The 24,204-nt window shown below is 42.3% G+C and overlaps 1 protein-coding gene across 8 annotated transcripts in view; it reads left to right on the plus strand.

Annotated features, from left to right (window-relative positions):
- KDM2B (lysine demethylase 2B) overlaps positions 1-24,204 on the plus strand; it is a 126,198-nt gene that overhangs the window by 4,431 nt on the left and 97,563 nt on the right. For 6 of the 8 annotated variants that reach the window (XM_074844632.1, XM_074844637.1, XM_074844636.1 and 3 more), the window contains exons 1-4: positions 2,196-2,266; positions 3,432-3,576; positions 6,913-6,991; positions 14,059-14,105. In XM_074844632.1, the coding sequence (XP_074700733.1) occupies positions 2,216-2,266; positions 3,432-3,576; positions 6,913-6,991; positions 14,059-14,105 (322 nt within the window). In that variant the 5' untranslated portion in view covers positions 2,196-2,215. Of the gene's footprint in view, positions 1-2,195; positions 2,267-3,431; positions 3,577-6,912; positions 6,992-14,058; positions 14,106-24,204 lie in introns of those variants that run through there. The other 2 variants (XM_074844635.1, XM_074844641.1) reach the window with 2 other exon arrangements.

Consider the following 24,204-nt stretch of genomic DNA (forward strand, 5'->3'; position numbering starts at 1 on the left):
GTCTGATGATTCTCTAGTAACATCCATTTATTTTGTACAATTACTCTGGCCTCAATCCTACAGATGTACACATGCATTTAATTTTGAGTAATCTTGGCTGAAAGGTCAACATATGCATGCATCTCCTCAGGATTCTGGATTAATAATGTACTTGCTATAACAAACATCTGGAATCCACACTTCAATATATAGCCTATACAACACTTCTGTATGATAATAAAGTTCAATCACCTGCAAATAGGGAGATGTTAGAGAAAGATTACATGATTTTTCAAGATTCTGCAAACAGTTATTGGCAGATGCAGAAGGAGAAGCTCCCTGCCTTAAATCCCAGGTTAGAACTCTATCCTCTCCTGCCTTTATCCCCATGTCATGGTTCATTAAAATACAGATCTTTATAAAGAGATGACCAGCAAGGCCCACAAAGTTGAACTTTAATGCGTTTTATTTTTTGCATAATATTTAGTATGTTTGATATAGTACCTAGAACACGATTGGTTAGGTATGCAAAGGGCAACTGGATGCTCTATGAATATATTTCTGTTGGTAGAAGCAGACAGGAATAGTAAAGAAAAATGCCCTATTTCAAGAAAAGTTTCAATCTCCGTTTAACTGATCTGAGAATTAAAAGCATGTAAGGCAGTTTGAAATTTATTTCTGAGATTTGTACTGGTTAGATCACTGCACTCCCAATTTTTGCTGGCCCAGGAGAGACAACAGTGAACGAGTACTGTACCAAAGGTAGAAACAGGTTTATTCTCAATGTCCATCTCACAAAATTGCAAAAAGCAAACCCAAGGAGAACAGTCGGAGCCATCAGCCCCCGACGCTGCGTTTAGGTGAGCTTTGATGTTCCCTTTCTTGGGGGGGTGTGCAGGGGAGGTAAAGGATGTCACTTCAGAGAGGAGCCACGCTTTGGAACCCGGAGGCTGTTCAAAACTTCCACTCTGACCCTGCTGTTGCGATCAGATGGTCCCAATATTTGCTCAGCATCAATTCAGAGTAGACGTGAATTGTTTTAGAAATGGACCCTCTGATAGCCTTAGGAACCTGCAGTATCACTATACTTAGGATTTTTTTTCTATCAGCAGCTGCTTTTTGTGATTTTTACCTACTTTTTCATGCCATTTCTAACTACCTGTTGTACATGCATACTACAAAGGCAATTTCGCTTTGTTTCGCACCGAATACTACATTTTTTAGACCCTGTTCTCACAAGACAAACGTAGGTGCAGATCCTGGAGCACTTTATGCACCAGCCGGTCTTTGCCTTCGGTGGGGGCTACCGTGCCGGGCTACTTGCCGCCCGGGCGAGAGAACAACATCGCGAACCCGAGGGTCGTAATCAGGGAGCTTCACTCATCACAGCAATTAACCGTAACTCCGGGCATTACGAGATTATTTTGCTACATTAATTCCCCACTTTTTACAGGAGTCCTCTAAACCCGCGCCGGGGTTTAAAACGTGAAGCTGGGCAGCCGGCTCTGAACGCCCCCCCGTTTAAACCGAACTTTTAGGGCCCGTGGCTGCTGGCACCCCCACAGGGACACTCCGCGCCTTTGTGGATATTCCCCCCCCCCCCCCCCCCCGCATTACGGGATTATTTTGCTACGTTAATTCCCCACTTTTTACAGGAGTTCTCCAAACCCGCGCCTGGGTTTAAATCATGAAGCTGGGCAGCCGGCGCTGAACCCCCCTCCCCGTTTAAACCGAACTTTTAGGGCCCGTGGCTGCTGGCACCCCCGCAGGGACCCTCCGCGCCTTTGTGGTTCCTCCCCCCCATCCCGCGGGCCGCCGCGCTGCCCCACCGCCGCTCAGCGCCTGCGTACGGCGCCCGCTGCGCACTCGTGACCCGGCGGGGCCGGCGGGCAGCCCAGCGCCGGTACCGCACCCTGGACACCCCCTCCCCAGCACCCCCCCGGTGTCCCCCCCGCCCCCCCCATCCCCGTCACTGTTTACGTTCCGGGCACTGCGACGCCTGCGCCCCCGCTCCGCAGGCAGTGCCTGAAAATGGTGCCTTAGGACTTTGCAAAACGCAGCGCCGCCGCCCCCCTCCCCTTCCCTTCCCTCCCCCTCCTCTTCCCCCCCCCCCCCCCAAAAAAAAAAAAGTGCTGGTGCAAAATTGCAAAACTTTAGAGAGACCTGGATGGCTTTTGTTTTTCCTCCTCCCCATTTGGGCCAAAAATGCAGGACAGGAACTGTTGACAATTAAGTGATGAAACTCTCCAAAAAAATGGAGGCAGAGAAAGACTCTGGAAGAAGATTGGTGTGTAGCTGGCTTCTGTCTATTTCCTATTTGTGCCTTTTAATTGATTTTGCTTAATTGTTTGCAAAGGGAGAAATGCATGTAAAACGTAGGCAGCGCAGCGACTTACTTTGCAAGAGAGCAGCTTAGACACTGGGGAAGGGGGTGGAATTTAACTGAGGGGAAGGAGAGGGTGGGACGAGAATATTTTTTTTTTTTTTTCCTCCTGTGGGTAAGGGTTTGTGCTGATCCACCGCGCGTCTGTGTAGGGCTGCCTGCCGGGGCGTATTTGCAAGGAGAGATCTGTCGCAGGCAGCTGGTGCATGGGGCTCCCCCCCACCCCCCAAAAATCCCCCCCTCTCCACCGGGGCACCTACCTTTGTGCGCGGCCGGCCGGGCAGCACCGCGGGGCCCCCCCGCCGCCGCCTCCAGCCCCGGCTCCGCACCCGCCGCAACTTCCCCGAGGGAGCGGCACTGACCTCCGCCGAGCCTAAACCCCCCCCTCTTTGCCTTTAACTCACCCCCCCCCCAAGCTTTCGGCGCTGTAAAAGCGCGCAGGCTCCCGCCGGGGGGGGGAAGCGGGGTGGGGGCTGCGCATCCATCGCGGCGTTACATAAAGCGATCGGGTTTTTAAATCGCGGCTTCCGGTGTGACTATGGAAACACTCGGATTATGTAAATACCGAAACCTGGATGCCGTGCATCAGATTAAATGATTCGCCCCCCGCCCCCCCCCCCCCCCCGCCACCTTCCCTTCCCCGCGGAATTATCTTGTATTCACGTGCAAAAATAATAAAAATGAACCGGTTGCTAATGAGCGTTGGCCACCGTTCACGGGTTTTTACGGGATTGCAGAGCGCATCGGGGCTGTAGCTTGTGAATTTTCGGCGAGTTACGCCTGTTTCCTCGCCTTTAAGCGCCAGCTCTGCACCGCAGCCCAAGTTTGAGTTTTCCTGCAGCCAAACACCTGTTATTCTTGTCTAGTTCCGTGTCACGGCATGGAAAAGGTTGTGCATGCAGCTGTGTCGGAGCTTGGTTTTGTTTAGTTTGTGTTTTACCATCTTCATTATTTCCCCCAGAATCTGTTTATCAAATCGTCCTGCACGATCCATGCGCTTACCTTCCTACCGACCCCCATTTATTTTTTTTTTTTTTCCGGACAATGTGGGTTTTGTTTTGTTTTCTAGCGATCTATTGGCAGAAGGCGATACGATGAGAACGAGGACCTCTCAGACGTGGAGGAAATTGTCAGCATCAGGAGTTTCAATTTGGAAGAGAAATTAAAGAGTAAAATGTATCACGGGGATTTCGTGCATGCCATGGACGGGAAAGGTAACAGCCCGGGGCCGGGGGGGTGTGGGGGGGCTGCCCAGCCCGGGCTCTCCCCGCTGCCGGAGCCTCCACGTGTAGCTCCGCGCTTGGCTTCGTATTTCGCGCCTGCTCCCCCTTCCCGGGGATCCGGTGACGACGCCGGGCCCAGCAGCGGGGGGGCAAAGGGTGGGGGGGGGGGCTGCTGCTGCTGCTGCACCGGGGCCGTGCAGCCCGCACCGCCGGGTTGGGGGGGGTGGGCTGCCCCGTCCCCCACCCCGCACCCCGAGGGCGGGTTTTGCCCCGACACGGGGCTTGGGAAGTGGTGTGGTGAGAAATGACAGCGCCTTGGGGTGTCCCCCCCACACCCCCCCCCCGTGCTCCGGTACCGTGACCCCGACGCACCACCGAGTTGTTGAGGAATTAGTCCTGGCAAAGGAGAGGCAGAAATCCCAGCCCCCACTTAGCCGGAGGGGATTCCTGCCCCCCCCCCCCGCCCCCCACTGCCCGCTGTTGAATCCAGAACCCCTTTTGCCAAAGGATGCCATTGATGAGCCTGTTCACCAGGGTCGGAGACTTTAAAATCAATAACTTCTTTGTGTTTCTATCATATATTAAATTACAACGCTCCCCGAAGTGAGTTGGTTTGCTTAGGTGACTTAAATTACAGAGCGGTAAGCAAAGCCAGACAGCCCAGCTCTGCAGCGCGGTTGCCGGGCTGGAAGGAAAATGGGAAAGGTTTGCCCGGGAATCAAACGGGCCGGGGGGGGGGGTGCGAGTCACCTTTATTTACTGCGGCGTTGTTGAAAGGGATCCTGAATCCCAGATGGCTATCACCAAAACTCGGCCTTACTGAGGACTCCCTGTCTAAGCCGGTTTTCTCAGGAAAGAGTAGTTTGCGCTGTAATCCTCCTGAAATGGTTATAACTGTGGAGCCACTAATCTAGTTTAGAAAATTTCCTTTTCTCCCCTAGGCTTAGTTTTGCATGAGCATTTTAAGCTCCTTTTAGAAAAGTTAATGTGGTGGAGAAATTAAATACCTATCTTGTTTAGGAAGGTATTTGTTTAGGAGATAAGCTCAACCCTGACCCCTCTTCCTCCAAACAAAACACAAACACCTATTTTTTAGCTGGGAAATGTTAATTAATTTTCCAGAAAATGATTACATTCTACCCTCATCTTCCAAATACTCCAGTGGTTGCCATTGCTACATGCTAACTATAATCCAATCCACAGCTTCCCTAGCTCAGCAGCTCGAAAATCTTTGGGCAGCTTTCTCCTTTCTAGAGAACTTGAAAATAAATGAGTGTCTTTTGTTATTTTGTTGTGGTCTGTGTCTGCTTTGTTCGACCCCACAAGGGATTTAAATGCTTTGTTGGGGCATTACGAAGAAAGGGTCTGCCTTACTATTTGCTCTGGTTTTATTTTTACTATTGGTTTATTTTTTCTGTAAATCCGAGAGTTGAATTGAATCTAGGCAAAACAATGACAGTGGTTAGTAAGAATAAAAAAGTCGGTTTATATGAACACATGGAATGGGTTGAGCGATATTTATTTTTATTTCCCGTGTCCTTTTTTTTTTTATTTTTAATGATAACTCTTCTTTGATTTTGTTTTTTTGCTAGGAATGTGGGTTGGAGGTTTTCCTCGAGGTGCTGCAAGGCAGTGGTGTGATTTTTGGCTTGAATACAGTTTGTCATGGCTACTTCTTCTCTGGTCTGCGAGGCTATATAGCTGCCTCTGCTTCTCCCACCGATGTTATTCTTGATGTTTGTTGACTTTCTGTCTTGGATGAGTGTCCTTAAAAAAACATCTGTGGTTTATTTATTTGCTTACCTAAAGCCGATAGTTCTAATGGGAATGCCTATGAGAAATGAAGATTTCTCTAGTACAGAAATACTTATTTGGTAACCTTAGTTAATTGGACTATTCATTACACTTATTTTGAGGCTGGTGGCAATAAAGTTTCTGTAATTTTAATGTTTTTGTAAATGGATAATTACTGTGCTCTGATTTGGTGACTTTAAGTAGGAATATTATATCCCTACTTGTCATAATTACTAACTGAATACAGCAAGGAAAAAGTTGTAAAAATAGAGGGAAATACATCTGCAGGCATGGGAGCTTAGCCGCTGCTTCCCCCATTTCTTTCAGTATGGGTTTTTATAGCAGAGAAACATCACCGATATGAGCTTGAGTCTGAGGTTCTTGTGCTTGCCCGGGAAGTGTGTACATTGCTGGCTGAACCTTGGAGAAGTTAAACTACTTCTGGGTACCTGAATATGATACACAAAGTGTATAGTGTGTTTGGCAGCGTGTAGTATGTTTTGCAGTGCTGAAGAGTCAAGCAGTGTTTTCCAGTTTAAGGTAGCATATGGATGCTATATAAAAGTAATTTTTTCCTGTAAAAAGGGGGGAATAGCAGAACCATAGAAACAGAACGTGGCCACTGCAGGAATTCCTCTTCTCTCTGTGACAGAAGGCTCCAAACGGAGCGTGGGGTTTTTGTAGGCACGGCTCACCCAAATCGCTGCCTTGTAACTTCCTCTCTAATCCCCAAATCACTGCTATTGTATCAGACCATGGCATAAAGAAATCCCCAGGAAAGACCAGTTCTGTGTAATCCTCGAGAGTGAAGCAACACGGTGATACTGGTCAGTGTTAACATAACAAATTTATGTTTAATTTTCAGTTTGCTTGTGTGTTATACTGTGACTCCCACACAAAAACTGTGCCCTTTTCACCATCTCCCTAAGTGCCAGGAGCTGTATAAGATTTCTATCAGCTCCTGCAGTTACATTTCTGATTAATTAATAATAATAATAAAAAAGTACTCTGTTGAAAGTAATAGTAACTGTCACATAAAAAGAAAATAATGTGTTCACAGAATCAGAGCTTTCTGCTATACTCAGATAGTGCTCACAAAAAACTGTTTTTTCCTAAGTAGAAATATAGATCTTAAAATGTATAAACTTAAACATACAGTTTAAACTATACATTTGCCCCAAAAGTACTAGGCTGATTTGCAGTAATTTAGTTAGGATTATCTTTTAACTGTTAATTTGGTATTTCATTACAGCCTGGGTGTTTCAACCCAGACCTTAATTGACAAACTCTGACTGGATTCTATTTTATGTGCATCAGTGAACAGGAAAAATAGAGAGCAGCTGGGAGAGCATTGTCTGTCATCTGGTTTCCGGTTTGGACCTAAAATATGCATTCTCTTTATATTTTTCTTGAAGTGGTAGTGGAGTTCTTTGGTGAGGAAAGAGAAATGGGTAGCGTTTTGAGAAAATGTAATGTGAGGTGCTAATACCATTGTAATTGATTTTGGATTTTTTTTATTCATTATTCAAACAGATTTTACTTTTGAGTATGTGCAAAGAGAAGCTCTCAGAGTTCCCCTTATCTTCAGAAATAAGGATGGACTGGGAATTAAGTAAGTTACAACCAAATCTTGATGATTAATAAATGCTTTTATAAAATAACCATTATGCTTTCCACTTGTATGTGATATTTCTTTTGATGATCTCAAAATGTATTGCAATTAGTAAGACTGTCAGCACCCTTGAGAAGAGGAATGATTATTTTCCGCTTATAAACAAGCAGATAATGAGATCTATAAAAGTTAAGTGCATACAGCATGGTACTACACAATCAAAAATAAGTCAGTGATGAAAGTTAGGAATAAAATTCAAAGGTTCTTGTATCCAATCCATGCTGTAATGACAGAACAACCTCCCTTCAATTTTTGACTTCTCAGTTGTTTTCTGCGTTACAGGTGGAATGTCTAATGATGCCTGTCATTTTCCATTATAATTGTATCTCTTCAGAATGTTATAGCTCTGTAAATATTTAATGATGTCTAGTTAAAATGTGGTATTATTAGAGTCTTTTTGAGGTTGCATTTTGTTAATATCCAGTCATAAAGGATTTGGTATTTTAATAAGAGAATCCTGCAAGTTTCTTTGTAAAAGTGACAGTGTCTAAGAGAGAAATACTAAAATTATATACTTTCTCAGCCACATAATGTGTAGTTTAGATAAATGTTCCTTAATACTTTTGGAAATTAGAACTGTGTAACTGATTATATCTGGAAGATGGAAAATTAATTTTCTGAAAGCAGAATTACTTTGCTCAGTTTCAGCTGGAACACCTCAAAGTTTAGGGAACTGACGAGTCCCAGTTATTTAAATATAAATGATCAAGCCACCCCACTATAATTTAGGGAGAGAAAGAGAAGAAATAGTGTTGGGGTATTTGACAAGCATATGTCACCTTACCGTAAGAGCAAAGAGGAGCTGCTGTGATATATTTAATGGTTGGACTAGGTGGTTTTCAAGGTCTTTTCCAACCTAGATGATTCTGTGATATCGTCATGATGTAGTAAAATAGTTTTATATGTTGAACTCTGATCAAGAAGTGCTTAATAGGTACTCAGTAGTAATTACAGTAATGTTTATTTTGTTGAGCCATTATGTGGTACTGGGATTTTTTTTATTTTGGTTATTAAGCCCAGCTATTTCTGTACTTAGTCCTGGATGCACAGTCTAGTTTCTTGTTAAAAAAAAAAAAGCAAACACCAAGATACCATCTCTTTTTTTTGTTTGTGCAAAGCCTTTCCTACATTGCATCCTGATTTGCTGAGGAAAACGTGCACGTATTCTGTAATCTTTTAGAAGACAGGTAGAAAACCTAGCTATTAAGTAAGAAAGGCTGGTCACTTCTTAGAGTTTCTAAATAGTTCTATGCTCCTATTTGGTGTTGCAGAAAAATAATTTGACATCCCAGTTCCTTGCTTCCTCTCAGCCTCCAAATACAGGAACTTTCTCTCCTAGAATTTTTCCAGCTGCATTAGAGCCTCTGTTTTTCTGACCCTCCTTTTGGCTTCTCTGCTCAACTTGTCAGGGGTTTTTCTTTCGTTGAAGGTTGTTGCTACTTTTTTGTTCTGTTTATTTCTCCAAGAGATGCTTCTCTTTCAACTGAAGGACATATCTACTGTGGAAAATGGTGGGAAATCATCTGAGATAACTGCTCTCTCTATATGCATTGGTTTTACCCTGCCACTTCTGAAGGGCAAGGGATAAAAGTCTCCAGAATTTCTTCTGGAAGAAGCCATTAGCTTTTCTGTGAATCTGGGGAGTGTTTAGGAGCCAGAGATACTCCTGCACCTTCCTAGCAGCCAGATCTCCTTCCTGTGTATGAGGAAGTTCACAAACTCCCCACAGTACAGGAAGAAAACTGGAGAGATGTTTCGGCTCTTACTGTGCCAGAGGTACCTGTTCAGCTAGTGCTCCATCAGCAGGGAGGTGTGGAAGTGAGAGCTCATCCTGCCATCACAAACATTACTGGGCTTCAGGTCCTGCAAATGGCAGGGCATTATCAGAGGTGGATGATGAGTACTCCAGCCTGGGACCAGTGTGTCCTGTGGCTGCCCATACCAGACTGTGGTGCCTCCAGAGCTCAGGCTGCCAGATGTGCTGTAGATGTTGCACGAGATCCTTCGCAAAGATACCTTTGTGTGTCTGTAACCACAAGATGTAATATCTGTTTCTTCTTGATAGCTCAATATTCAGGATTTTGCAATGAGGCAATTTCACCTTAGACATTTCGACACTTAGATCTCAGTTCACACATCGTCATCGACTTCTGTATTGTTCCTGTGCCCAAAATCTGGAGAGCTGCCATCTGGCACTCCCCTGCACATGCAGTTAGCTGTGTGCTTTCGCTGAAGCCTCCTAGTATGATATTGTCTTTGGAGAGTGGTCTTTGGTCTTTCTTGATCCAGGGATTCAGAGACTCCCCAAGCTGATGGGATCATGTAAGAGTAATCTGTTTTTTTGTGTCATGTGTTGGCTTGTTTTAATTCAAGATGTGTTGTTTTTAGATGCATTTGCAGGCAGCCTTCCTATTCCTCTTCCTTCCTGGAAGCCACCAGTAATGTTTGTTAGGACCTTGAAGAAGGGAGCCCTTTGGCTGTGTCCCTGCCCCTTCTGTAGTTATACGCCACGTGTACAGACAGGCCAGGTTATAGATGTGTTTCTGTGTTCTGCTGAGGCAAAAAAAAAAGACCTGGCCTCAAATGCTTATGTGTATGCACACATACATGGCAAGAATCCATGTATACATGACTATGCCTGAAAGAAGACCATTGAAAATCAGGTACCTTTCTTTGTAAGCATTATCAAAGCAGTCAAATAAATAGCAGTTTTGGAACATGCATTGGAAGTGAAGAAGTAGCAGCACTGAATGCTGCGTGCCTTCATTTTCAGTTGGAGTTCTGCAGCTCTGGCAGTCAGGATAATGCATCTTTGGAATTCTCAGCTGGGTTGCGAAGAGGTGGAAGAGGAGTAAATGCTAATCCACAGCAAGAGTTTTGGAGTCACTCGCTCAACTCTGTCACACACTAATGCTTTGGATAGTGAAGGAGAAATATGTGTTTCAGTTTGCTGTGATGAGCTTAAAATAGTCTCAGCAGCCAGGCTCGACTAGCCAGCTTTTCAGTTTCCTCCCGACTGCCAGTATCATTCTGATACTATTCTGACATCTTTCCTCCTTTCTAGGGCTGTTTCCCTTTCTCCCTTTTGTGAACCATCCACACATCTTGTGCAACAACTTCTTCTAGCTGGAATTCACTGTCAGAGCAGAGAGTAAAAATACTGAAGCTTTTTTTTCTTTTGAGGATATTCTTGGTGAATTAGTATGCTGACAAAAGTAAGAACAAATTTTATCTGATACATGAGCTTTGGATGGTTGCTGCATGGAATCAGTTGGATTCTCCATTTCACAGTTAGTTGGGTGAATTGTTTTTATATTTCCATTCTCTGCTGAATCATTGGATACTGACTGCTCTGGGGGGTTAAAATGCTAGAATTTGTAGATCAGTAATCTCTTATAGGACATTCTAATATTTTTTATTTAAATGAGCATGACTTATTAGTTTGAAATGATGTTGTAAAGGAATTGTACACGCTTGGGCATAAATGTCACTAGAGTAAGAGAAGGTTGGAAACACAGTTTATGTGTATTTTAAATGACAGAAGTGAAATGCATGAGGAAACTTTCCTATTTGGCACTCTGCAGGATAACATGATTTAATTTTATTTACATTTCCACTTTTACGTGTGTCTATCAAAAGTAGCTGGCATGCGGTATATGAGTTTTGTGGATGTGTAGATACATAAATGCTGTATGTGTTGTGTTCCAGGAAGATCAAAATAGATTGACACCTGCCTAACTGATCCAAAATGTTGAGCACCTTTAGTCTGATCATCCTGACATTTACTGCTTGAGTTAATGAGTGGCAGAACCAGCCGTCTTCCATCACTAGAGCGAGACTGGGCAGTTTGCCTCTGGATCCGAGTCATTTGCTGATGAGATTCGGGAACCTTAAGTTCCACTTCAGGCTCTGGAGGAAATTATGCTTTACTGGGTCTTTTCTTGCACTTGTGCAGAGTCTCTTGTCCAGAGGAGACTCTGTGTATCATGGTATGGTAGATTAGGTGGTCCACATACATGTGGGGTGACTTTTGAGATACAGTGGTCTATAAAATATGTGGTATAAGATGATTTTTAGACTTCTGACTTTCTGAGTAACTGATGATACGTGCTTCCACTTCTGTTTGCTGTTAAGCAGTCAGCTTGCATGTCTGTGCCTGGCAGAGGTACAAAGCATAGCTGAACAGTTTGGTTACTGTGCTTGGAGGTACTCCGAAATGGCAAGGAATGAGATGAATGAGGAAAAATTATTGTAATGACGCTCTGAAAATTGCTTCCCTGTGTATTTCTGACCATCGTGAGCTGTTACTTGTATGGCTAGAAGCAGCAAAGTCCACCTGTGATCTTTTAGCAGAAGAGGAGCTGTTTTTCTCAGAGGGTTGTTTGGTGTTTCCAGGAGTGCAACTCGGAGAGAGAATATTGTCAGGAGAGATGTTGTCTCTTTTATCTGAACAGCGGTCATCTTGCATTGTAGTGTGGTTAATCAGATATGTATGCTAGCCAGAACTCATCCTCATTAGGATTTGAATAGGAGACCTCTAGCAAATCTTTAAACATTTACTAAAATGAAAGTTTGCACCCGGTGCACACTAAGGTGTTTGCATTTCTTTTCTGTTTGAGGCAACGTGATCTGTATATAACACAATGCTGAAAATCTCAAATGTAGTCAGTCATATTTTGGTGTTAAGTCACCCCAGTATACTATTCTTCACCTATTTTTTATGATATATGAAATCTTTGGAAGCATTCAAAGTGTTTTTACTCAAGATACATTTGCCTGAAAATGGCATAATAGCAAAGGGAAAAAAACCCATCTCTGCTCAGTTCTTGCATTGTTGGTATTCTGGATTTATATGCAGAAAAACAAATGAACCAACAGTTACTGATTAATATAGGACTGATGACATTTAAGAAAGCAATTTTTTTTTTTTGGCCATCATAGTGCTGTAGCAAACCAGCCCTAACTGTGTAAGAGTGAGTGTGGCAGTTACGCTGGGTGGGGCTGGAGACGAAGAAGTGCAGTCAGTTATGGTCTCAGCAGCCAGCAGAATGGGTTTGAATTAAAGCCGGTCCTCTCAAGGCAACCCAACTACAAAATGTGTTCTTGTACTTGAAACTCACTGTGTTTAAGCCTGAATTCTTCTCTTGGTGTACTTTTTCTCTAACGTATCGTACATCCTGAGATTGCAGAGAAAAAAACCCAAGGATCTGCCAGGTGTGCTCTCTAAAGAGCTAAACGTGCAATTTTACTGTTAGGGAGGGTTGTATTCTTCCCGTTTTAGGAACGTTTATTGTTGGCTGCTGCTGGAGCTCTCAGTAAGACCAGATTTGCTTGTATGCATCTGGATTAGGTTGTTGATTTTTATTTTGATTTATACAAATGTGAAAAAGATTGCCCATCTAATTGTTCTACGTGTCTGGCATAAAATACAGGCAAGCTGTGTCATTTGAAGATAAGGCTTGCATGTTCTTGTCGCCCGCAAATAGTTCCTCCTTCCCCTACTTCTTACTTTCTAGTGCTTGGAAAAAAAGATGAGCTCTGAATGAACCCTGAAGGTCAGTAGATTCAGCCTGTTTCATTCCGGTGAGGGAGTGAATTCCAAAGCTGTGGGGCCCTCGCAGCTAGATGCAAAGATGTGAGGGTTGGCGGAGAACTAACAAAAGATATTGTCCAGTCTCCACATCCCACCAGAGGAAGGTGATAAGGGTAAAAGAAAGTGCACAAACAGAATTTGGCAAATAGTTCTCAAGATACGTGCATGACAGTAAAAGCATTTCTTAACTTTACCTTTCAGTGTTTTCTTAATAATAAAAACTATTGCTTTAAAAGTTTGCCAATGGGCTGGATCGTTCTGACTTCTAACTGAATTATATCAAAAGTCTTTTATGACCAGAAGCAAGTTTTTTATCTTCAGCCCGGGGCGGTACAAGAGGGACGGAGCACCTAGCTGTCAGGTCCCGCAGGGCTGTTTTTCATTACAATTCCTTAGTCAGTTTGTATGTGATGTGAAGTGTGAAATACTGTCATTAAAATGAAGTCAATCAGCTTTAAAACCCCACTACTGTTTTTGTTTTCTTTCTCTGTCCAGTCTATGTGTTGCAGAATTTTACTCTCTACCTGACACGTAAAACGCACTCACCTGATGTACAAGGATATTGTCTTAATTACATTAAACCCTAAAACATTGCCTGTGTTAGAAATGGTCGTATAAATGCATTGACATTGGTGAACCAATTATGCTACCATTTAATTTAGCTCTGAATTAGCCCAAATTGAATTGAACAATTTCCCTACCCACCAAATACAGCCAGGTTGTCTTCTGCCAAACAAGGAGGTTTGGAATATTCATTATAACAAAGGGGCTTTAATTCATTATCTTTTATATTTTATTCCCAAGCAGTGAAGCCAATCTCTGATGATGGGACTTTGAACAAATTGGTTTCCCACTCTATGCCTCAGTTTGTACCCGGTGGCATATGTGATAATGCTCACCTCGGGGAATATTCGTGAGGCACCACCAGTTGCAAACCACTGCAAGTTGCTTAGCAGGAACAAGCTATAAAGGTTTAGGATTTTATTGAAAGCACCCCCTTCCCCTTCCCCTTCCCCTTCCCCTTCCCCTTCCCCTTCCCCTTCCCCTTCCCCTTCCCCTTCCCCTTCCCCTTCCCCTTCCCCTTCCCCTTCCCCTTCCCCTTCCCCTTCCCCTTCCCCTTCCCCTTCCCCTTCCCCTTCTCTTCCCCTCCAGTGCTGCTAGAGAGTGCTTGAAAAGACACCTCTTCTCCTCTTTCATTATGAGTAGAGAAACTTTTGTACACTTGCCAATGCAAAGATGTTACGTATGTCATTAAAACTTGCACTGTCCACACTTCAGAGAGGCCTTGCTTGATTCTACCTACTGCATTACGGACAAAGAGCACTATACATTTATTTCTCTTTTATTATGGTAACGAAAGTGTACCCATACTTATCTTGATGGTATTTAACATTGCTTTCTTTGCTAATTATAGAATGCCTGACCCGGATTTCACCGTCAGAGATGTGAAGCTATTAGTGGGTAAGTTATTTTGAATGCACTGGATTAAGTCTATACAGAACAGAATTGCTTTGAAATACTTGTCCAGTTGTGTTTGTAGACATTTGTGATAACTCTCAGAATCTGGGAGAAGGATGGAGAAGCAATTTGTAAATTAAAAAGGCTGAGAGAACCCTAATTAGTAGTTGTGCTGACGGGACTCTGATCTCATGCTGGATAATTGGCCATTGGAAAGAGAGTGAATGCTTTTGCTCTTAACAGGTGTCCTACAAACACTTTTGTGATCCTGGAAAGCGGCAGCTCTATTGATCAAGTTCCTTTATTTTTAATCTGTTGTAGAGCATCTGTTTGTAAAAGGTATGATTGGAGCCATATCACCTTTTGCCTGTGCTCTCCCCGCAGTCTTTATCAGTGTCAGGCCAGGTCAGTGCTTTGAGGAAAGGTTGCTAAGAGAGACTGAACACAGAGCTGTGCAAACTGCCTGTGTTTCTGATAAGACACAAACCAGGGAAGTGGTGACTGTAATCATCAAATGTTTCCTAGCAGTTTTTGCAAAAGAAATTTTTTTAACTCTAAGAAAAACTACGTTTTGAGTAGGAGATTGTATTGTATGTTTCTTTGAAATCTGCTTTTACTGAAGATGGATGTGTTATTTATTGTTTATCTGAAATTGTTACTGAATAGTGATACTACACTCTGTGAAGTCATTGCTGCGGAGCTAGCTGAGGTTTGGATGTATTAGCTGCAGTCCTTCGCGGAGACTTTTAACTGCATTCCTGCTAGTTAGAATTTACTGGGTTTATTTCCCTGTGTTGTGGCAGGAGTTAATCTTTTAAATTAGCCTAATTGCTGCATTCTGAAAGACAGATTTTTGAAAATTACTCTTGAGTTTAATAATCAATAGGAATATCAAGTCTGGAAAAGATGTAGTTAAGAAAAACAGGGGAGAGGAACTTGTGCCTCATTTCTGCTCACTTGAGGTTATCTGTGAGACAGGGGTTATCTCTGATAACCTTTCTTCACAAACAAAACTTGGCAATGTTGCTTAATTTATGACCATTTAGAGTTTGGAAAAAAAAGCCCCAAACCTCTTTGGCAGAAAATGTTAGGGAAGTGTTGTGGGAAGTGCCATTTGGTAGCATTTCAGTTGGTCAATCTGCAGTTAAATTAGGAAATAATATGAGCGTATTTGGAAGTCCTAAATTTTATGGATTTCCTAAATACCTGTATGTGCACATTTGTAGGTACAGAATACTTCTTTTTGCTACGGAGGAACCTCGTGCACAAACCTTGTAATTATCTGGACACTGTTTGCAATTTTCTGTGAATCTGTTCCATAGCTGATAAACTGCCATTTCTGTCTCTGAAACGGCTGAAGTTGAGGGTCTGACTTTGAGATGTTTTGGAACATCATAGTGTTGCATAACAACATTGTTTTTCCTGTACAACAGTCAAAGTGTGGGAGTTGCATTTCCTCAAGATTGATGTACCTTGAAGTATTAGGGGAGTGCAGATTCCTGTGTACATGGCCAGCAAAGCGGGAGGATATTTATAAATACAAGTAGATTTATAAAACAATGGAACAGAAATAACAATCATAATTAACTTTGAGATTAACTTTAATGTAAAAGTGTGCTGTTCCTCACAGCTGGTTCAACAATCCATGTATATACTCTTGGCCAGATACTGCAAGTCATGGGTCTTTTTTTTATTGTGTTTGGACAAACTCTCTTTGGAGTCATTGTACTGAGCCTGTGATGTGGTCAAGAACATTGTCACCTGCTCTTTTTTTAATACAGTTGATGACTTCTGGCATCACAGGTGGAAACTTTGATTCAAAAGATCTAAAATATTTGGGAAGTGGATTGTTATACCTGAAAAATCATGGTTCTTCTGGCAAATCGTTTCTGTCGTTGTGGAATTTGTGCTGTATGTAACAGCCACATTGACACTGAGAGCAAATGGGAACAATTCCTGTCTCCATGCTAAATTTCCAAATTATCGGCTAATGACTTCAGGAAACACTGGTGAGCAATTTTCCTATTGCCTATCATTGCTGATAATTTTTTCTACTTTTAGGTTAATACATATGTTACGCTCACCATCTAATGTTCAAATAAAGCAGATGAAAAGCCTTGTTTTTTATTAGTATCTCCTGTGGTTGTTCCTGCATTTTTTTAGCAGACTCCTCAGATCTTGCCTGAACCTCCAGATATCTGTGTTTCTGAAGCGCAGTGTTTTCAAAACTTTTTCAAGGCCTTGCTGAACCTGGGAGGGGAATGATGTTTTGCGAACACGAAATGGAATGATCATAACTCTGCATCTGAATGTGTGTGGGAGTTGACAGAGAGAGAACATAGCTTGAAAAATGTTGTGTTCTCTGTAAACTTGTTTTTTTAAGCTCTCGTTGTTATAGTATGCTGGTGCTATTTAAGCCTGTCATGTGTTCTCTTTTCTTATTTGAATCAGGGGAAACACATTTGTTATAGAACATTTTAAAGAGATGGTGCTGGGTTTTTCCAAAGCACAAAAATTTCATAGGAAGTTACTGAACCTTTGGTCTCAAATTATTCTGAAATCTTACTTTCTATTTCTAACGTGATTGCTGTATCATCTCCATATTTGAGTACCTATAAGTCACAAGGAAATAACAACAGTTGGTAGCCTAGGTTTTTTTAATCTCCCTTTAAGAACTCTAGTCTGTGGCAATAATAATAAGAAAAAAAAAAGGTGGGTTTTTTGATCATCGTTTATGGTTAATTTGGCTTAGGTGTCTATTTTTTTTTAGTGTTTCACCAGACTTCTGAAGAAACATTGCCATTGCTTGTTGGATTTTCTTGTTTTCATTTTGTTTAAAAAATACAGATGCCAGCTGTAATTTAGGGGGGTAATGTTTATGACCTACTGTTTATGACTTGCACGTTAGCGTGCATGAATGTGCACCTGTGTGTGATGTGTATGGGTGAAACACTCTTCCCATACAGTAGCTTTACATTAAAGAACAAACACTTTAAACTGCATGGTTGGAATAGTGGCCATAACTTAGACTCCTACCTCCATATGAAAGATATCCTGGATACTCTTTAAACCTGAGATGGTGGATTAATTTCAGCAGTTGGAATTTGTCTGATCTCTGAAATGGCTGTGAGCCAAGAATACAAATGGAGAAGTAGGGAGGAATTGCTGGCCTGCTTGGGAACTTGAGACAGCTCTTGAAAAAAGAAAAACTCTGTTGTAATTTAATACCTATTAAGCTTTGTAATTTCATTGTCTAAGGTGGATATGATTGCTAATTCTGAAGGACAGAATGTCACTGTCATCTCTTCATAAGTAGATTTAAAATTGGATTAAGAGGGTCATAGACCTTCTTAATGTTTCCCTAAACATCTGCCACATCTGCACTAAAAGTTTGATAAGTTATTTCTGCAGGCTCCTTATTTTTCTCTCTTGGCATGCCATGCTGGTGTATCGGTGATGTTAGTATATGCATATGGACTACTTAAAAAACAAGTGCACAACAGTAGCTAGTAAGTATTGGGGCTTTGTTTTATTCCAAAACTTTTTGCACATTTGCAATTGTCTTCAGTTCTGCATAGTGTCTTGGTTTATGTCCTTTTTTCTTTCTTTGATGTTCTCCTACTCCCTTGTTTTAAGGGCTCCCAGAAGTTCAGAGATCTTGTCCCCATTGACCATTACTTCTTCTCTGTAACTAGAGTCAGGCTTCCAGCCAGTAAACAGTGTATCTCAAGGATTCTCCCAGCCAGGGCTACTGGTGAGGCTCTCAGACACTGTTCTCTTTTCCTGGCTGCTAGTCATGTAAATGTAAGTCACAAAGCTCTCTAGAAACACCCCAGAAGTGTCGTTACTGAAAGAAGAAAAGGAGAAAAAAAAAGGGTCAAGCTAGCTGAAGAACTGATTATGGGGAGTAACAGGTATATGAACTGGTAAGTGCTGGGACAGCACAATAGCTGTTACTAATTTTTCCTCAGACTGTGTGATTCTGAGTGACTTATTGCTTGTGTCCAGAAGAGGCAGCTATACAGAATAATTTATGTTTTCCAGGCCTCTTGTGTTGGCTTCTTCCGCTAGCAGTGCTTCTGGGCCACAGCATGGAGGGGTGTCTGTCATAGATGGGCAGAAAAGAAAAAGTGTGTTTTCCCATCTGTGTCTGCTTGAATCTCCATACATACATAGCTACCTGTGTGAATGCTTTATGCTAATTACACTAAAGAAGAAGTGGATGTACGCTTGCCAACGTTAACCTAGGGCTGAGCAAGGGGAAAGGTAACTGCCTTGCTCAGCAAGCTGTTCGAAAGCCAGGGCTTCTGTGGTCGCTGTTGACCATCTCTAGCTTTTGCTGCTCCTGAATTCAAGGACCAAATGCAATCATTTGCTTTAGTCTTTGATGTCAGAAAGCCCAAGCATTCCATTTTTTCATTTGTTTGATTTTTGTCTTTATATTATTCTTCATGGACATCATACAATGTGAAGAAGGGAGCACTGAGTAGTTTTGGAAGCTATGAACCATGTCAAGGAGAGAAAAAGAGGAAGCATACATGAATGTGTGCATCAGTCTATCAGTCTGAGCTCCTTTCTCTTTCTTTGATTACTTTTTTTTTTCTTTAAGTGGTTTGCTTGGGTCAGCACTGATTGAATTTAAAAGAGTATCTGCTTTTCTGTGGCATCTGCAGTGTCTCGCCCTTTGACTTGTAATTGATGTCTGCACTGCCTTTGTCTTCCCGGGTGTCACAGTCTGCCCAGGAACTCCCTGGGTAGATGTGGAGTCCCTGCACAAGCCTGGTGTCTGTACCTAAACAGTAATGGCTAGTCTGGATATATTTGCTTTTATTTTTTATTTTTAGCTGACCTCTTTTCAGTTTGCTTGCCACAGGCTGGCGGGTTATTGCCACTGAATCCCAGCTTTTATACTCATACCTAAATAAACCACTAAATAAACCTGAGTGGTGCTGCTGGGTCTGTAATGTGCATCACCTCCTCTCTCTACGGGCTGGTGTAGCTTTGTGTGCCAGGGTATGTATTACACACCCCCAGAGTCCAGCCTGCAATCCTGGCTAGTGGCAAAAGGGGTGATTTCAAAACGTACTGAGGATTGTAAGAAAGAAAAAGAGACTTTCAGTTATTGTGATCCCTGGGCTGAAGAGGTTAAAGTTGTGACCACAGCGGTCACTTCTGTAGGATCAGCAGCATTGTTGTATGGAATTCACCGTGCCCAGCCAGGCATTGTATCAGTGGGAACAGTGCAAGTACAGGACTTACACTATTCATGGGGTGGTCTAACAACTGACATCAACTCACTGATTGATTTTATTTAACTAACTCACTAAGGGTTTATTTATAGAATTAAAAAAAATAAGTGTAGGAGCAGTGAAGAATGTATCATTAGTCATGTATTTTGTTGTTAAAATCTGGTGCTGTAGACTGGACTGGGCCATAATGCTTACATGGATAGAAAATGTTTGGTTCCCTTCATTTAGTGGCTGTGTTCACAAACTGTGTTGAAAGGCTTTGGTGTTCTCATCTTGTATAAAGAGCCCAAGTAGAGTTGAAAGCAGCAAAGCTTTTAATTGTGATAAAATTTGTGCATTGAGGTATGGCAGTAAAAAGCAAACATAACAAAGCTCCAGAAAGTGTTGCAGAGAGCAATCTTCATCTGGCCCAAGGAGATGATGCACAGAATGGGACCTAATAGATCATTTCAATATTTGATTTCTGTGATTCTGTCAAATCTTTAAAGACCTGGCGGCAGGCTTTGATCTCCAAGACAAAGGGTGAAAGGAAAACCAAGGCTCTACATATCCCGTTGCTTTCTTTGCTGGGAGTAGCTGAAGAGATACCTGATTGTTGCTGGGTTTTGCCTTCTCATTAGAAACACCAAAAGAACAGGAGCTGAGCCAAAAAAATCAGTTGCAAATTGAGTGTTTAAAGAAATATGTGTGAAGGTCTCTGCCTCAGCTATGAGTTTATAATCATGGTGTCAGTGGCGAAAGATAATAGAATAAATTACATCATTAAATCCCAGATGTTTGCAAGGGAAAAGTGTGATAAATAGGGGGTTTGGCCCTGCAAGTGCAGGTCAGCCTTCCCTTGTGCTGCTGACAAGTACCTGTTCTGGAGGAGATGCTGTGTGCAGTCATACAGCTGCTCATGGTTTATTCACTGAGTGGGTAAGATGTTAAGGACTTCATCGTACTGCACGGAAGTGAGCAACTGACCATTTCTTAAGATCAGTGGAAGCAATTAGACCTGCAGAGGAGTATTTCACTGGCTGTTAAGTTTTGTTTTTTCACAGGGGAGAGGCCTAAGCAAGTTTTCTGAAGTTTGGCATCGCAACGTTTTGCTCATTGTAGGAGTAACTGCAATTACCAGCGTAATGGTGCACAGTAAATAGTGTGGCCTTCTTTTCCCAGGTGGAAACTGGGCTGAAAGGTGGAATGATCTGCTCAGGTGACTGTTCAGTGTGGTGCTGGAAACAGAATTTGGGGAGTCTCAGTTTCAAGTTTTCCTGTAAATGGTAAATGATGGACTAAATGTGGTGAGCCATGGCCTTTTCTGTGCAGGGGACTGAGATGGGGTAGAACAAGTTCCCTTACTAGTTAATGTAAGCAGGCTGATTTAAATAATTTAAATTCAGTTGGGACAGAAAGGATTACCGCCCGTCAAGCGTACGTAACAGCCATAAGCTATGTGAGGCACTGTATCTTTCAGCTAGCTGTTTTAGTTCTGTTAAATACATATGCTGGTGTAGTCCCCAGAAACTCCAGCTAAAATGAGAATATACATGCCAGGTACTTCACAGAAGGACAGGACCCCCTAATTCATACTTCTGGAAGTAGGTGATAATGAAAGGGGAATGGAAAGAGATGCAAACGTTGTAGGTAATGATTATTCTGGGTTTATAAAATGTGATTTTTAAATACATTAAAAACTGTACACATATTTATGGATTAATATGTATATGTATGTGTAAATTTAATTCAGTACTCAATCAAGAATCATAAGTGGTGTCTCCACAGAAGAGAAAATTGTGGTGGTGGTGACTGCAGATCAGGTGGGTAAAGGCAGGAGGGAGGGCCGTAAAACATTTCTTTTACATTAACATACGTTTCTTCTGGTATGTTAGCACAATAGTTCCCAAGCTGGCTGTGCAAATATGTTCCGCTTTTTGTTAGTAGCTACTCAAAAAAGCTGAAAGCAAACCATATAACTGTCTCTGAGTAACTGCTTCCTGGTGATTTTTTGGTTCATTCCTCCCGCGTGTTTGCTCCCCCTCTCAAATTGATCTGTTCTGAAAATTGTATCATGGTTGAATTCACATTGAACTACAAAGCAAGTTGAGAGGCTCGTAGTGTGGTCTGCGGGCAAGTAGGGGAAATTTTGTCTTAATCAATGTACAGTTCTCCATCCTGTGAAAGAAAATTAGCCGTGCAGATACAAAAGGAGGACAAAGCAGCCACACACTGCAGTTCAGAAAACTTTCCATCATTTCTGCTGAATAGGGACCTAGTGTTGCTTTTTCTATAGAGCAACGCTCCATTTGTTTCAAGGAAGTTTGTGAAATTGGAGACCGAGAGGAGTTAGGAGGGAGGCTCATTAGAGAAACTTTGTTGTAAGGAGTGCTTCCCAAAATTAAACAGGCTGCTCAAAGGAAGTGCAAAAGTCTGCCCGCAGACTTGCATCTAAGTCTTGATTAAGATGTATGGTTCTCCCCCTGTGCGGGGATTTGTCCTGTGAATGCGAGTGCCATGTTTGGAAGAGCAGAAGAGCTGAGTCAGGAGTCATTAGCTGCTGGATCTCCAGGAATCTTGTGTGGAGGGACAAGGAGGAAGCAGTGAGGTCTTTGCTCTGTTCCTAGTGTCCAAATCATGCATTTTTCAAACCACAGTAGGCCAGAGTCTTCTAGGGGAGAGGAGTCAACACTGATCTCATGGGAAGGGGGAGTACTTGTATGAAATATTTACATTCGTTGTAAGATTTCTCTTTGTTTTGCTCATGGGGTTTTTGTGCTCCACAGTGTGATCTGTGCCTGGCTTGCTCTCTGGGTTCCGCTTTTTTCTTTTTCATGTAAGCGGGACTGTTGGAGTATTAACCAAAACTGAGGTAATGAAAGCATTCCTCATTGTTGTGGTTTGGAAGGCCAATGTCTGTGTAGTTTTATAAAAAACCAACTTGTGAACATGTTCTTCAGCCTGTGAGGATTCAGATTGAGGGTACCTCAGTCTCTGGATCCTGCAAGTCCCTAAATTCATCAAGGGACTCAGATCCACAAGAGACAGTCGTCTCTCCAATAGCTGAGAGGAGCAGGGGGATCCACCAGCACTTTGAAAGCAGTAGAATGAGGATGGCACCTTGCAGGATGAGGCTGAGTTTGGATGTTCCAAGTGATTGTAAATAATTGCATGTCAGTGCTGTTCCCTTGATCTGAGGATACAAAACCAAAACTTGTGTTTTAAGGGAGCTGAGTTATGTACCTGGCCACAAACTTCTTCAAGGGAAAAAAAAAGGAAAATCAGAAGGCAGTGTATGTCAAGGCCAGTGATTTGTCTCAGATATTAAAAGGCTATTTGCAGGATTACAACAACATGCGTTTGAGATCCAGTCTTTATAAAAATAAACAGTTCTTCCATCATATTGCTTTCTGGCCAAAACTTGGTTTAAAATCTCCCACTATTTTTTAAAAATACTTTGTTTTTAAAATCAAGTTCCAAATGTCCTCACAGTCATGCTGTTGGGACTGCCAACGTGCTTCGTGCTCTGAAGCATCTCTGTAATTGGGAAATCTGCTAAGTCAGACCTTGACTAAAATCAGCAAATAAATATTATCACAGAAAACGATTACTTCCAAGTGCCTCTAAGCTAGGATGGAGTCAAACCAATGGTCTATCAACAAAGGGGTCTATAAGCACTGTTGGAGTGAGCTGGCCAGACTTCTAGCTGTTGCATTTCTTTTTAAATATGAGAACTACAAAGAGGAAACATCTGGACAATTAAAAAAAAAAAAACAAACAAGGCACTGTTCTATTGAAGTGATTCATTCCAATTATGTCTAGCAGGTTTCTCTTTTCCAAGTACAGCACTGAAGACCTATTGGCTCATCCTTTTGTCTTTGTCTTTTTTTCTTTCTTTTCCTTTGAGCGACCTCTCCTGTTTTCTTTGTATCTCTCTTTCTTTGATGAGGCTACTTTGCTGTACAGGACTGATTTTACTCCCTAATCTCATAGTAGCTTGTGTGGAAGTACAGATAAATCTTTCCAGACTTGAGCAAGTGCTATTAGGATTCTCTTACCACCCATGAACCAATAATGATAGAGAGATCAACATACTTTGCTGTAAGCAGGACCAGTAGGACTTGACAGGTGGGGTTTTGTTTGTTTATCATGGGTTCTCTTCGTTCTTTGTGGGACACCAGCAGTCGTGTATGTTCATCAGACAACGTAATTCTGAACTGTTCTCTCTGCTCTGTGTTTGCTCAGGGCTAGGAAGAATTACAGAATTGTGGAGCTGCACTGTATTCTTTCCTGGGCAGAATTAAAATTAGAAACTAGACTTCAGAGTTTCTGAATGGATTTTTTTCAAGTGAAGGTTACATTAGTGATTTTCCTACAGTCTGAGGGCTCCACCTAATTTGCTGAAAATTAAAGTGGTTTGTAGCAGCTCTGAAGCAATCCTTTGGGACTTTGGCATCCACCGATATTAAGGTAGAGCAGTGCATGTGTAAAGTGGAAATCTCTCTATATTAAAGTGGCGTATTGCAGGCTTTCAGAGGACATTGCTTCATTTAACATGCACTGGGTTTGTGCCTCTTAAATAGCTTATTGTTTAAGAAGAAAAGCTCCAGTCTGTAATATCAGAAAGGGATGTTGGGACTAGGGTTCGGTGTCACTGTATGATTCTCCACAGCAGCCACCAGCGCTGGTGCTGGATGCACATCCCTCACCCTGATGTTTGCGGAACTGTGCTGTGAAGCAGGCAGGGAGCTGACCCCACTTAAAAAAATTATTTAAGCCTCATCAGTTTCTTGAGTATTGGTGAACAGTTTGTATCATGAAACCAGGATCTAGGGCAGAGAGAGGTTAAAACTTACCCAGTGTTCCTGATAGAC

The sequence above is a fragment of the Strix aluco genome, chromosome 18, assembly GCF_031877795.1.
Source record: "Strix aluco isolate bStrAlu1 chromosome 18, bStrAlu1.hap1, whole genome shotgun sequence".
NCBI lineage: Eukaryota > Metazoa > Chordata > Aves > Strigiformes > Strigidae > Strix > Strix aluco.